This window comes from Haematobia irritans, chromosome 5 (genome assembly GCF_050003625.1).
Source record: "Haematobia irritans isolate KBUSLIRL chromosome 5, ASM5000362v1, whole genome shotgun sequence".
Classification (NCBI taxonomy): domain Eukaryota; kingdom Metazoa; phylum Arthropoda; class Insecta; order Diptera; family Muscidae; genus Haematobia; species Haematobia irritans.
Genome location: NC_134401.1, coordinates 173,797,042 through 173,811,414, shown reverse-complemented (window position 1 = coordinate 173,811,414; position 14,373 = coordinate 173,797,042). Strand labels below are relative to the sequence as shown.

At 33.2% G+C, this 14,373-nt stretch overlaps 1 protein-coding gene across 3 annotated transcripts in view; it reads right to left on the bottom strand.

Moving 5' to 3' along the window:
• The window catches only part of twz (BTB/POZ domain-containing protein twz), an 82,960-nt gene that overhangs the window by 32,161 nt on the left and 36,426 nt on the right, over positions 1–14,373 (bottom strand). For 2 of the 3 annotated variants that reach the window (XM_075312316.1, XM_075312318.1), the window contains one exon: positions 10,442–10,504. In XM_075312316.1, coding sequence (XP_075168431.1) covers positions 10,442–10,504 — 63 coding nt within the window. Of the gene's footprint in view, positions 1–10,441; positions 10,505–13,558; positions 14,079–14,373 lie in introns of those variants that run through there. The other variant, XM_075312317.1, reaches the window with a different exon arrangement.

The following is a 14,373-nucleotide window of genomic DNA, read 5'->3' as shown; positions in this document are numbered from 1 at the left end:
ATTTATTAAACATAATTCATTTTTTTCACTTGTTAAAGAAAATTTCGAAGTTTGAAGGAAAAAGTTGTTGGACTTAAAAATTACAAAAATGTTTTTAGTACCATACGAAGTTCAAGAAATTCTGAACTATTTTGTGGGAGACCCGAATTAAGTTAATCTTTAGGCTTCATCTGTGTATACTTTTGTCCATAAACTAAAATAGGATTAAATCGGCTTTAGTGAAATATATGATTCACTTTTTTTGAGTGTAATGAGTTGGCGCCATTTTTTTTACTTTTAGTTCATTTTTTTCAATGAGAGGATAATTTCGTAAATTGTTTTAAAAAAGTATTCCAAGTCATTAATGTTTCCTCCACTACAGTATATGCTTTACCTCAGTAGTTAAAGGTAAATAAACTGAGAGCAAAGTGGCCTTTCAATAAAATAGTTTGTAACAAGAAAACCTTGGCATGGAATGTGAGAGGCATTATGTCGTCGATCCCGACTGAGTTTCGGCAATTCCAGTTATATCGTTATTTAAATAGTAATTTCTATTTATTGTACAAGTACAAATAGCCCTGGGTATTGTGCATCATCTGTTTAAATCCATTTTAAATGGCGTCACTCGTTTTAATCATTTGCCTAATATTTAGGTGTGATAAGTGGCAGAACAAGTTTCAAATATGCAATGATTATTTCTCTAAAGTTGTAATTTTTATTAATTCCACATCGACATCGACTTACATGTGGTCTCTTTGGCATTGGTTTTACTTACAACTAGCGAATAGGCCTCAAGGCAATGGGCGTTTTATTTCTAAAGGTAATAATTCTCATTTTCATTATTATACCAACAAAAGCAACAACTATAGAACTTGCCTCAAGTCTTACAAATAGTAATACACATTCTGAGCTCATCGCACACATACACACAAACATATACACTGGCATACAGTAATAAAGCAACAACAACTCCTCCTTGATAATTTTATCTCATATCAAATGTGGCCAACAGCATTTTGGGGTTTGTTGTTATTTTTGTTGCCTTTGTCGTATTCATAGTCGTAGTCGTTGTCGTTGTCGTCTTCGACATCGTTGTCGTTGCCTTTAACACATCCGTATGGATAGACAAGGAAGAGGACTTTGCACAGATTTGAAATGCATTTATTAGAGTTATCGTCTATTTTGTTGTTGTTTTTTTTTTATGCTTCTATGTACAAAAAGGTCCTAAGACACCAACACCAACTAACTAGATACGAACTAAGGGGGACATTCACACATACACACTGGCATTATTGAAGCTACAGACACTTCATTCATCGTATGCAACAGTGATAACATCCATGATAGTGGTATGCGTAGACCATGCTGAGATCTTATGTGTAAATATTCAATGTGAGAATTTTTCCTAGGGCCATACCATGTCCAAGTCAAGACACTCTCATTCCTATGAATGGAAACTACTATGCACTACTCGCCATTCGACGATTTACTTGGACACATTCACACAGAAACATTCTAAATCTATGCATGGATATTTGAATATGAATATGATAAAGTTAATACGAGGGCTACCGGATTAATGAATGTGAACAGCCGCATAAAATTTGATATTTTAAGAATACCATAAATATAGATTCAAAGACGAATTACACCTTAAAAGTTTCCTTATCTCAATGACTCACTACTTGGCAGCGGAATCAACAACAAACAATGAAGTTATTTCTGGATAATGGTAATTTTTTTTGCAGCGTAGATAAAGCAATAACAACAAAAATTGTGTTGAAGACATATTAACAGGTATGATAAAATATTCTAAGCCTGATCACGTAAGCCTCGTTTATTCTAACCCAAAGCAGTGTGTCATTGTACAGTGAGTGCACTTTTAAATAGTTTGTCTGCCTTTGATGAAACCTAGAAGTTTCGATGTCGAACTTAAAGGTTTTTCAAGAAACTCATTCCTACATTTACTTTGAAATACGCGATATGCAAATATGTCCAATATATTGGATTACACTCTGATGAAGCCCCAATTTAACTAGAAATTTGAAACATTGATTCTCAGTAGCAAAATGTGGCAATTTTAAGCAAAGAGAGTAAAGTGCACTCTTATTCTCTTGCTAGTTTTTACTGGATATTTTGTACTGGAAAAGTACGCGAACAGACCTATTGGTAGCTTGACTGACACTCAAACACAGAGTTTATTTGAATTCAAAGATTTTGACTTTCCCTTAAGGATTTTGTTATTGTTTCCATGCCAAAGATACTGCTGCTTCAAAATAACGGCATTTTTTAAAGAGCTATTTAGCCTTAAATCTAGGCTGTATAAAATTAAAATTAGACTACAGATTTCATTTATGGAATTTGCATTCTCGTTTAGCGATGTATTAACCAAGCTATTCACGTAAACGACAACAAATTTAATTGAATGTCAGTTGAAAATTCCAAATTGTACATACTTCAAAATAAGAAAGGGTTTTCTTAATTTCAAAAAATGTTAAACCAAAAATACCAAAACTTTATAAGAATTGTTAGCCTACATTTGAAGTTTTTTTTCTCTAATCCAAATGTTCAATATACCAAATAGTTTAAAGAATATTTATTTAAATAAAAAAATTGTCTTTTTGGTTTTTAATGAAAATATGAAAATTTCAAAGAATCGTATCCTACGTTTTAGAAAGAAAGGACTATGAACTCTTTTTTAATTAAAATTCTTTATAAAAAAAATCTCCATAAAATTGTTTTTCATTATAATGGGTGCGAATTCCAGATGAGGACTGACCAATTCGTGGTCAAATATGGACATAGACGAAAATATCACAATATATTTCTAAACATATTAATTGAATTTAACTAACATCACTTAAAAAAAAAACAATTACATTTTTTGGAAGATTTGACTAAATTCGCTGATTTTGTTGATAGTTTTCCTTTAAGAGCAGGATTCCGATGAGGAATGTGGAAATTTAGAGACGATCGTCCATCTAACCATCTTGCAGTGTAAGGAGTTTTGCTCTAATCAATTTGACAAACATATTTTTTTGAGCTACCGTGGTGCAATGGTTAGCATGCCCGCCTTGCATACACAAGGTCGTGGGTTCGATTCCTGCTTCGACCTAACACCAAACAGTGTTTCAGCGGTGGATTATCCTACCTCAGTACACTGAAAAAATATTGTCGTGAGGTCAAAGATTCCATGTCTTTAAAATACGAATGCAAATTTTGCTTAGCATAGAAGACGCATTTCTCTAATATAAAGTTTTTTTCCTTGTTCAAAAATCGATAAACTTTCCAATGAAGTCGTATTGTCCTTATAATTAAGTGATTTCACTTAAAAATGAGTATCATAACATGAAAGAAAAAATTTTTGGGCTAAGGTCAACCTGACTTTAATAATTCAGAAAAATTATTCAAATTTAATGAAATTGTCTTTAAATTTATTGTCTTTTTGCATCTTGGCTTCAAAGCAAAAAATTGTTCAAATATAGGACATGTTTTTCAACACTTTATTTTAAAGATGTTTTTTAATTGAAACATAGCATAATTTCTACTGAAATTCGAGTCTGAATTTGGAAAATAAAGTTGTGGTTAAATCGTTCTTAAAGGTCTTTTATAGCATATGCAGAAAAAAAGCAGAAAAAGCGAAAAATTAAAATTTGCTCTTAGAAGCAAGTACACAAAACCCAAATTTAAAAGAGAATTGTGTCTTAAAAGTATCCATGCTTGTATTCTCCTCTTCTTTGGCTCGGAATCAATACCACAATTTTCAAAGTAAAGACAAAATCTATGGAACCGGGTATGCTTATTTTACAGAGTAACGCTGGTGACATTTGTGAGTGTTTCAAAGCTTCTCTAAGTGGTTTCACTACAATGTGGAACGCCGTTCGGACTCGGCTATAAAAAGTACACACAGAGAAGGAATATGATCACTTCAAACACTTTGCAGGAGCAAAATGTTATTTTTGGATGGTGACCATGTAACATGTTTATCGCAAAAATGTTGTTTTCTCGCCAAACATAACATGTTTTCCGAAAACAGATACATAATTTCCGAGAAAATAACATGATTGCGATAAAAATGTTACATGGTCACCATCCAAAAATAACATTTTGCTCTTGAAACATATTTGAGATGATCATATTCCTTCTTTGGGTGTAGGTCCCTTGTCATTCAGGGAATCGGGCAGCACTCAGTGATAAGAGAGAAGTTCACCAATGTGGTATCACAATGGACTGAATAGTCTAAGTGAACCTGATACATCGGGCTGCCACCTAACCTAACCTAAACATATTTTCCCTCTGTTAGTTAACACTCTGTAGCCGAGGTGGTCTAATTTTAACAACAAAACTGACGTGGGCTCAAGCAGACCTCATTTTTAAACTGATATCCTAACGTTACGTTAACGTTTCTGAGCAAAAAGTTTTTGGTTATTCAGCAAAAACTGACCGATGTGCGAGCATAAAGAGAAAAGGTATAGAGAGCGGAGAGATAGATGTGTCTTACTTTAGGAAGATACGCATGAAAATTTATTTTACGGAAAAAGGTTGAGGAAGCAATACGGACTCTATTGTTCAAATACTTTAGGTTTTTATTTTATTTTGTTTTTGGCATTATCTATTTCCCACAGAATTATAATACATAGTCAGGGTGTATGGTCAAAAGCCTATTTTTTCTTTCTGTACGATATTCAGTGACACTCACTGTATACCATGCTCTCACCAAACAAACAAGACGTTCACATCGTTTACAGGCCTAGTGAAGAGTTAATTTACTTAAATTGTTATTAATTTAAGCAATTTTGTCCTAATCTATTACATTAAAACGACAAACATGTGCACATTTGCCTATGCCTATGGGAAGAAGATGGATGGCTTCAAAATTTCTAAGAAATTCATTTTAAAGCATCCCCCCTTCCCAGAATTAATTTTAAGTACAAGAGTATATGTTCAGTTCAGTTGTTGCTTGTGTAAATATCTTGCCTTGGGATTATCCAATGCAGATACAGACGATTACAATAGCAAATGGTCTTGAATTGCATTCAGATGCTTGATAAATGGAGGGGGTGGTGGTGGAGAGCATAAAGTCAGATTATAAGGACTCTTTTGGCGTCACAAACAAACAATTGCACCTTCCGGACTTTTTAAAGGTAGAATGTCCCTGTGGCCACAAAAGAACCACCTCGTTGGATATATTTCATTTTGTAGTCGCTGTAACAAAATCACACGCAGCCAACCATTAGTCATTGACTCACTCACACACACACACACTCACCTATGCATAAAGCCGCAAACAAATTCACAAATTTATTTTCACACACATACAATTTAAGGCTAATGGCAAAATAAAGGCTTACTCGCCCCAGTGCGAAACTATTGCAAGACAATTGGTGAATTGTTGGGGAAACGTGACCGTACCAAAGGGGCACGATGTGACGATATAAGCCGCGTGCATATGGCCCTAGGTGGAGACGACTGTGTTTTTGTCTTGCAAACAAAAGTACACTGCAGCCAGCCATTTGCAAGGAGGATGATGGGGGGTGGGGTGGACAAAAACCTAAAACTTTTTTCTTGTCGCTGTTGTTTTTCTCCCTCTCGTGACACTAACAATATTTAGACGATATTTTGGGATTGTTTTGTGGGATTTGGCTTTTGAAGAGTTTTCGATACTACCGCCTCAGCCACTGCGACTGATGTTGCTGCTCCAAAATCACCGGCAGCATCGACCAGCATACGGAATCCATGCATTTGGATGTCCAAAGCCACATAGAATTGCCGAAAGTTATGCACGGTCTAGAGGCGGATGTCGGCGTGAGTGTGTGAAATTTGTTATCGTCCTCATAAGCTGAGTTTTGTCGTGGTCAAGAAAACACACGTAAATGTACAATCAGTCAATATGTTAGTGGTTATACAAGTATCATGGTCGTTCCACCCACGCGTAGAGTACAAAAGAAGAGAGTTTCATTGCAAGGCCTTGATATTCAAGGGATTTCAGAATTTTTGTCGAAATTGTTGTTGTTTTGTATTGCAGCTTAAAACCATACATTGACTAAACTACAAGTGTAGCTTAACCAACAGAGGAAAAGAATGTTTGTCAAATTTATTTGGGCAAAGCCCTATAGACTGCAAGATGGTTGGATGGACGCACGTTTCGGAATTACCACATTCCTCATCAGCATCCTCTACTTGCAGCAAAACTATCAACCAATTATCAGAATAAATTCAGGCAGTTCATTAAACCCAACAATGAACCACACTTGAACCCTTCGAAAAAAGGTTTTGTATGAAAGCCGGCGTTTGCCGAAATTTTTAATATCCGATTTTACACTGAAAAAACAGTGAACCCACCAGGAAGAAAACTTTTGGTTAATTTTAGAAAATTTTGAATATTTGGAGAAAATTTTAACTAAACAGTATTACAAACGTTGGAATCACGCCGATGCCATAAAAATAAGTAAATATTTTTCGACAAATTCAAGAAAATTTATTAGACATAACTAAGTTTTTTCACTTGTTAAAGAAAATTTTGTAGTTTGAAGGAAAAACTTGGAGTTCAAAATTGCAAAAATGTCTTTAGTGACATACGAAGTTCATGATGGACGCATTTGTAGTAAAATTTACAAATTTAAAGAAATTCTGAACTATTTTGTGGAAGACACGAATTTAGTTAATCTTTATGCTTCATTTAAGTATATTTTTTTCCTCGGTTTTAGTTAATTTAACTAACGTACACAAAAAAATATTAGAGTAAAGTAAACTTTCTCCAAACATAATAATTCCATGAACTAAAATAAAGTTAAATTGGCTTTAGTGAAATAGAGAGTTCACTTTTTTTTGAGTGTAGTTCATAAATATTTGTATTTTAGATTAATGTTGTCTAATATAAGAAAATTTTTCTTAATTTAATACTTTTGTGGTAACTTTATTGACGCGGACTAAAGATGAGAAAAAAATTTATACAAATGAAGTACACAATTTTACTAAATGTGAAAATAGTTCATATTTTCCTAAAATGGACGAAGTTTGCTGAAACTGAGTTAATAAGTTTCTCAAATGAGTAAATTTTACTTAAATTGCGCTAAAGACATTTTAACAATTCCTAACTCCAATTTTTTTCCTTCAAAATATAAAAAAAAATATTATTATTTTTAATAAATTTTATTCAATTTGACAAAATATATTAACTAATTTGTATCATGTTGCAATTGCTAAAATATTTTATTTAACATTTTCTAATACAAATCTATAGTTTTTTTCCATAGTTGACTCACTTTTTTCTGGATGTATTTTAAGATTTCACATTATTATTCTGAATATTTTATTGTCAGAAATTAAACAAACTCAATTGGTTAAATAAAGATTTTCCTTTTTGTAGTTAAGGCCTCTATGTGGAAAACCTGCAAATAGGGTTCATTGGATAATCTCATACATTTTCACATACACATACATACTCTATATATTCTGGTCATTTAAATGTTAAAGCTTAAAGTCATTTGCTGTTAGTCCGACATTTGTACATTTGCGGCTTTTTCCGTCTGCTCGCATACTCTGTCGCTTATTTGTTGGTTGGTTAGTTTGCGGTCATGGTTCTCTCACTAGTCACCTCACTCTCTCTCTCTCTCTCTCTCTGTGTCGGTGGCTAGTTTGTATGTTTGTTTATTGTCTTTTTCGCCTGTATTTAATATTTACGCCATAGGGCAAATCGCGAGATTTTCACACGAAAATCACGTTGATTTAGTTGCCCATTTAGCTGGGTCATTTTGCTTGCAAGTATAACTGTGTCTGTGAATGTATGTGTTAGTAGCTCCGGTCTGGTGAGTGTACGTGTTTCTGTGTTTGTATATTGCATGTATGGAATGAAAGACTGACGGTTTGTAGAAGTATTACGGCAAGTTAATGCCGTTGTTTGTGTCGCCTCGTGGATCGACATTGATGGCTTAAATGTTGCTCTCAAATGGCAATAAATTAAGATGCATTTTACCAATTGACAGCGGTCATGGGAGTAGAGATAATATCATGACAAATGGCAAAAATGTTGAATTAAGCCCTATTGTATGGAAATAAGTACAGGCAAACGGTAAATAACAGTTAGTGTATTAACAAAAACGAAGTTACGGAATAAATTTCAATGATTTCGAAATGCCAATGGGAGACAGTTTTTAAGAAGGCGATTTATATATTTCTTAAATGGTTTGATTTTTGTTTTTGTAGATGAATAATTAGAATAAATTGGTACAATAATTTAAGGCTGGACTCCATATGGGGAAAATATTTCTTCTTCTGAACATTTTTGAATCAATGAGTGCGGGTCGATTCTAACCTAACCTAACATATGATTATTTAGATCATATCACACTCGCAAAAAAAAAATAAATTAAAAAGTTAATTGAAATTCGCTAATGAAATCAATTAATTCTGTAATCATGTTTTTTTTTGTTCCCAATCAAAATGTGATTGATACTATCATTTTCGTGATTGAAGACATTTCGATTAAAAAATTAATTGGATCAAGTAATTTAATAATTTTATTGTGTTAGGTCTAGTTTTAAAGCTAGATAGTTTCATATATATTATTTTAAAGAAGCCGCATGTTTGGTTCGGAATCAATACCAAAATCCTTAAATCCAAGTAATTTTTTAAGCATATCCAAATTTAAACTGGTGTGTGTTCCTCAATTTATCTTAACTTAACTTTAAACTTTTTTTTATTATTTATCTTAACTAACTTAAAGTCTGAATGCTTTAAAAAAATCTTTGGATCCAAACAACAAGATATTTTATGTGTATAATATTGCTTGGCACGAAATGAAAATAGAATCGAGATGCACCGATTGATATGAGAGATTTATCCTTATGGGACACTCGTGATAATTATGTACATAAAACTATTAATTTTGATTTTAATTTTTTTAATTTTGAATGCGATGACCTAAAGTGTTTTTTGCCCGTTTCTTTGCATCACGTTAATTCCGAAACTATGTAACCTTTGATTTTCTGTGTCCATTATTTTTGTATTACCAATTTAAGTTTACACACCTGACATCGAAATTTCCATACAATGACTCTGCTTCGGCCACCATCATTTGTTTACATTGTCATTTAATCAGTTTATATGTGTGATAATGATGAAGTCTTTACCACATAGTGATAGCCCACCGACTTACCAACAACAACGAATCTATTAATCTCACATTATATGGCAACAGAAAGGAGAGTACTACTGCAGCAGCAGAACAACAATCACCGATGGTAAGCAACGATAGCAAAATCGTTTGCTGCAAATAAAGTCCATTGCAACGATTTTCGGTTAGAATTTGCTGTCATACGAATGATTGCCTTGAGCGTGTATTTAACATTTCCGCGACATACGTGACTTTGCCCTAAGATGGCTATTTAATGTCAACGTGTTTCGTGGTCAATGTGTGTGTGTGTGGGTGTGCTATCCCAATGGTGGAGGAGAATTGCTCACTATGGCTGTCCAGTTATGTGGAATCCGTGTATTTCGGTGGCATTGAAATGCGCTGTGTTTATGTGAATTGGCTATCAAAGCGAAAAGGGAGCAAAATCGCGCAAACCAACGAATATTGCAAATAGGCTTTCTTTCGACACAAGCATCATTGTAACTACTCCAAATCAGCAGCACTGAATTTGACAATTAATTAGGTATTCGGGGCGAAGTCCTGAGAGTATGAAGTAGATGCATATCGGATATATAGGCACATACATACTCGTATGTGTAATGATGTAGATATTCTCAAGTGTTTGAGGTGACATTGAGTTTTGCTATTTTATTGGTTGGCTTTGGAAGATGTGGAGATATTTTGGGGCAAATGATCGGTGTATTTTTGAGGTACGAAGAATACTTCTAAATAAAAATTTTAATATCACCAAGCCATTTCAGGCAAGCTGGGTAAATATGATTTACATATGCACAAAATATAAAATGGAGATATAGGTTGTAATGGAGACTAATAAAAAAAAAAATACATAAAATTTCGAGTATACCGGATTACGACTTATTTCTACCAAAAAGTAAAATCAGAAGAGTAGTATTGGCTAAGGTATGTGAGCCATCTTTTGTTTTGTTTCGGTATTGAAGATCAGATCGAAAAAATCCAATTAACAAAACGAATCACAAGATCGGTTCTTTGTTATGGGTATGCCAAAAAATTTTGTTCAGCATGCCTATCCAACGTGTTGTTCCCCTAAATCGTAGGAAAATCTATTCCAAAGAAAGACAGTCGCTCGAATTCGAATCAAACTGGGGCTTTTCTTTTTTTTTTTTAAATTCGCTTCATTTGTATGATTTGCAAAAAAGTGTATTTTTTTTAAATTTTGCACGGAGAATTCATTCAAACTTTAAAAATGTTTTTTATTTTTGTTTTGACGTAGGACATAGGATAGACATAAGTTTAAAAGATTTTCGTATATTTTTGGAGCTTGGCAAAGAAACATTCTGAAAAACTTACCTTTTTGGACAAGAGGGCTCCACCGTCAAAGATGATCTTTGATCCAATGCCACAAATGACGTTCTGAAAATTAGAGAAGTAGCATTCAATATAAATTACATTCAGCACCTAATATTTTTTCTAGAAATGGTTACAAATACTGATATTGTATCTATCCGCCGTGAATCACAATGGCTGCATTAATAAAAAAATTGTTATCTGAAATATACTAAACGTGAAGATTTGGCCAAAATTAAAAGTTAGGGGCGAAACAGTTACGAATGAGCTGAAGTCGAGCGTAAACGAAAAACGTATGAAATATTTATTTATGTCAATCTCATTAAAATTATATCATATTTATAAATTTATAAGATATTTCAATAAAGGAGTTCATATGGCCATATTTGCGAAAATCGGGAGACACATAAATAAGGAAGCTACTTCTAAATCTGAATGCATTATTTGATAAATTTAAAGAAAATAATTTAAAAATACAGTATGTATAGGTTGTATATAACGCATAGATATATTGGCTTGAGACCCCTTAGAGTATATTTATTCTAGTTCGTGGTGAACTTCGGACTCGATCTATTCGTGTTAATTCGTCAATCGAAGGATTTAGGATATCTGTTTGAAAGTTGACACAAATTTATCTTATTGCTATAGGTCACGAATATTGTAAATGGGGTATATCGAACTATGTACAAGTGTAGCTGCCATATAGATCGATCTCCAGATTTGATTCTTGAGCGTGCTAAAGGCTTATTTTCCCCCGACCCGCCTCAATCACGGTACGTGATATCGGTGTTCACCTGAAATACCCACGCAAATAATCGGTCAATATCGGCTCAAAATTACACATAGATTCCATCTAGACGGAGAGTTAGAATTGATTTCTTGAACAATCTGAAGGCTTATTTTTCAAATTGAAATTCGGAACGTGAACAGATATTAGCCCTTAATGAACCCTAAACCTAATGGTTCATATAGGTCCATAATTAGATATAGCCCAATATAGACCAATTTTCACATTTTGATCATCATTAAATTTCAATAATTAATTTTAATTCGATCCTCTTAAAACTCTGATCGTGCTGCCATCCTTACGAAAAGATAATGTAGTAAAGTATGAACGATCGCTTTTTGTACACTTTTTGTATACAATCCCCAAGAATCGTCTGGATCCATCTCTCGGCCGTATATACTTGTTTATTTATCTGTTTTATTAACAGTTTTTTAACTAGTTTAACTCCATCTTTTTGAGGCTCCGTTAATGCTACGTTTGCTAACGAACTTTTAAATCTTACTATGCATCCAAAAGTCATCCTGACTATATATTTATATGCCAGTTTCACAGGAAGAAAGCCTGTAGCTAAACTAACGCTGTTTGTTTGTAGTTAAATATTTTATTTTTTATACATCTAAACATTTTTTGAACTACACGTGTGTATAAAGTTCAATGACCGTACACATAAGTTCAATATGAACTAAAGCTGAAGCACATTTTCGTAAGATTCCCAAAGATAGTAAAAATGAACTACTCTATGGTTAAAATGGTTATGATTTGGCGCCAATGATTTCGTTCTTTACTTTCAGTTCACTTTTCATCTATCAGAGGATGTAATTTTGTGAGTTTCAGTTAAAAACTGAAACTATTAAAGAAAAATTTCTTTAAAATAATGAAATTTTAATTAAAAGGACACCAATTTTGTAAATTTGCGTCCCTCCGTTAAAGTCTCATGTCATTGAACTAATGCAAATTTTCCTTAAAGTAAAGAAACACATTTTTGATTTAAAGAAATCGTCCTTAAATTAACTGAAATATTGGATCTTTAGATTTAAGATAGAAACGCTTCAAATATAGGCTAAGACTTATTTTGAGGATTTGTCATCTTTGGTTTAAAGCCACCGTGGTGCAATGGTTAGCATGCCCGCCTTGCATACACAAGGTCGTGGGTTCGATTCCTACTTCGACCGAACACCAAAAAGTTTTTCAGCGGTGGATTATGCCACCTCAGTAATGCTGGTGACATTTCAAAGCTTCTCTAAGTGGTTTCACTGCGATGTGGAACGCCGTTCGGACTCGGCTATAAAAAGGAAGTCCCTTGTCATTAAGCTTAACATGGAATCGGGCAGCACTCAATGATAAGTTCACCAATGTGGTTTCACAATGGACTGAATAGTCTAAGTAAGCCTGATACATCGGGCTGCCACCTAACCTAACCTAACTTTGGTTTAAAGTTTTTTGGAATTAAGAAAACATTTTTTACTTTGAAGTTTCCGTTATAATTTGTATTTTAAACTGGCATTTGTTTGTACATGAGTACCTTTATTAATAAACCGCAAAAAGAGAATGAAAATTTGATAAATGAGATCTGTATCCTAATTTTAGTTTTAATGGTCCTTGATTTAAAGCCAGATAGGTCGCTAAAAAATTTCTTTATTTTAAAGAAGCCGCATCTTTGGCTCGGAATCAATACCAAAATCCTTAAGGGAAGGTCAAAATCTTTGGATCCAAGTAAACTTTTTTTTGAGTGTAATGAAAAAGTAAGACGATACATGCGAGCTACATAAAAATCTTAATTGATGGGCTTGTGTGGTATAGAAAAAATGATGCAGATGAGGAAAGATATCTTATTTGGTCTTATTTGAGTTTAAACCTTCTGACGTCCATCATTCGTATATGTGCATCTCATGTAAACTGAATTTCACGAAAGTTGATCTTGGCAACTATGATGGACGGACAGCTAAAGCTTCATAGAGTTAGAAGATATTTCTGCAACGATCAGTATATAATTTAGAGTCAAGAACCAATTTTTATTCTTAGCCAATTTTAAGGGTGGATCACAGTTACAGTGCAACAGAATATTAAAATAAGCTTCTAAGAAAACCAATGAGTTGGAAAACGTAGTCAACAACTTTTTCTATGGTTAATAATTTTCGAAACTTTTAGAAGTAATATAAAGTGTTTTTCTAACTATTGTTATATTTTAGTATCCATTTTCACAAAATCGAAATCTGAATGAAATGGGACCGGTTATAGTTTCTATCGTTTTCATATTTTCCAATATTTAGTTATGAGTAATTATTGTTTTTTCTTTTCCATAGTGTTTTTTTTGTATAGTTTTTTTAACTCACAATATATTTAACAAATGCACTTTAGATGATTTCTTGCAAGCGGCAACAAACGGTTGTTTACTTATTTATTTTGTTTTTGTTAGTTTTTTTTTTTCAATGTTATTTATCTAAAGATTTTTTTTGTTGTTTTTATTTTTGCGTATGCACCAGCAATTAGAAGGTTTGCAAATTGTGGATCATTAGCTTTGGGATTTGAAGGATGTTTTGCTGGCTACAAGAACTGATTAACAACTAACAAGTTCAATAGTCTAAACACTCGATTTTATATTTAAAACGGACAATTCACAACAACATTTCGTTCACTAATTTCGGTTGAAGAATTCAAGGAACGACGATACCGATGATGATGGCGACGACAACAACACAGCTGGCAACACCATTCAAATGCAACACATTTCATTCAGTCTACACCACAATGTTTTGGTATGAGTGGGCGCTAGTACATGTGTGTGTGTGTGTGTGTTACGTAGTAGTGAATTGCTCACTTCCGTTTCCGTTCAAACTTCAGTCTCATTCTGATTTTAACCAAAGATTATAGATTTGAGGAAGATGGGAGATTGGCTTGCGTCATACCAAATGTTGCATTTACCAGATTAGTTTAATACGTGTTTGTAATCTTTTAGTTGTTTTTCGTTTTTATTTTTTAAATGAAAAATGTAATTTTCTTAATGAAACAATGTTAAATTTTAGGCAACAACAAAAAAAATTACATTTTCCCCTTTATAGAAATTTATTTCGAGCCCTTAATTTCTTTTTATTTGCATTTTATTGCTATGTCAATACTTGTCGTATACGCGTTTGGTTCGAGTATTAAA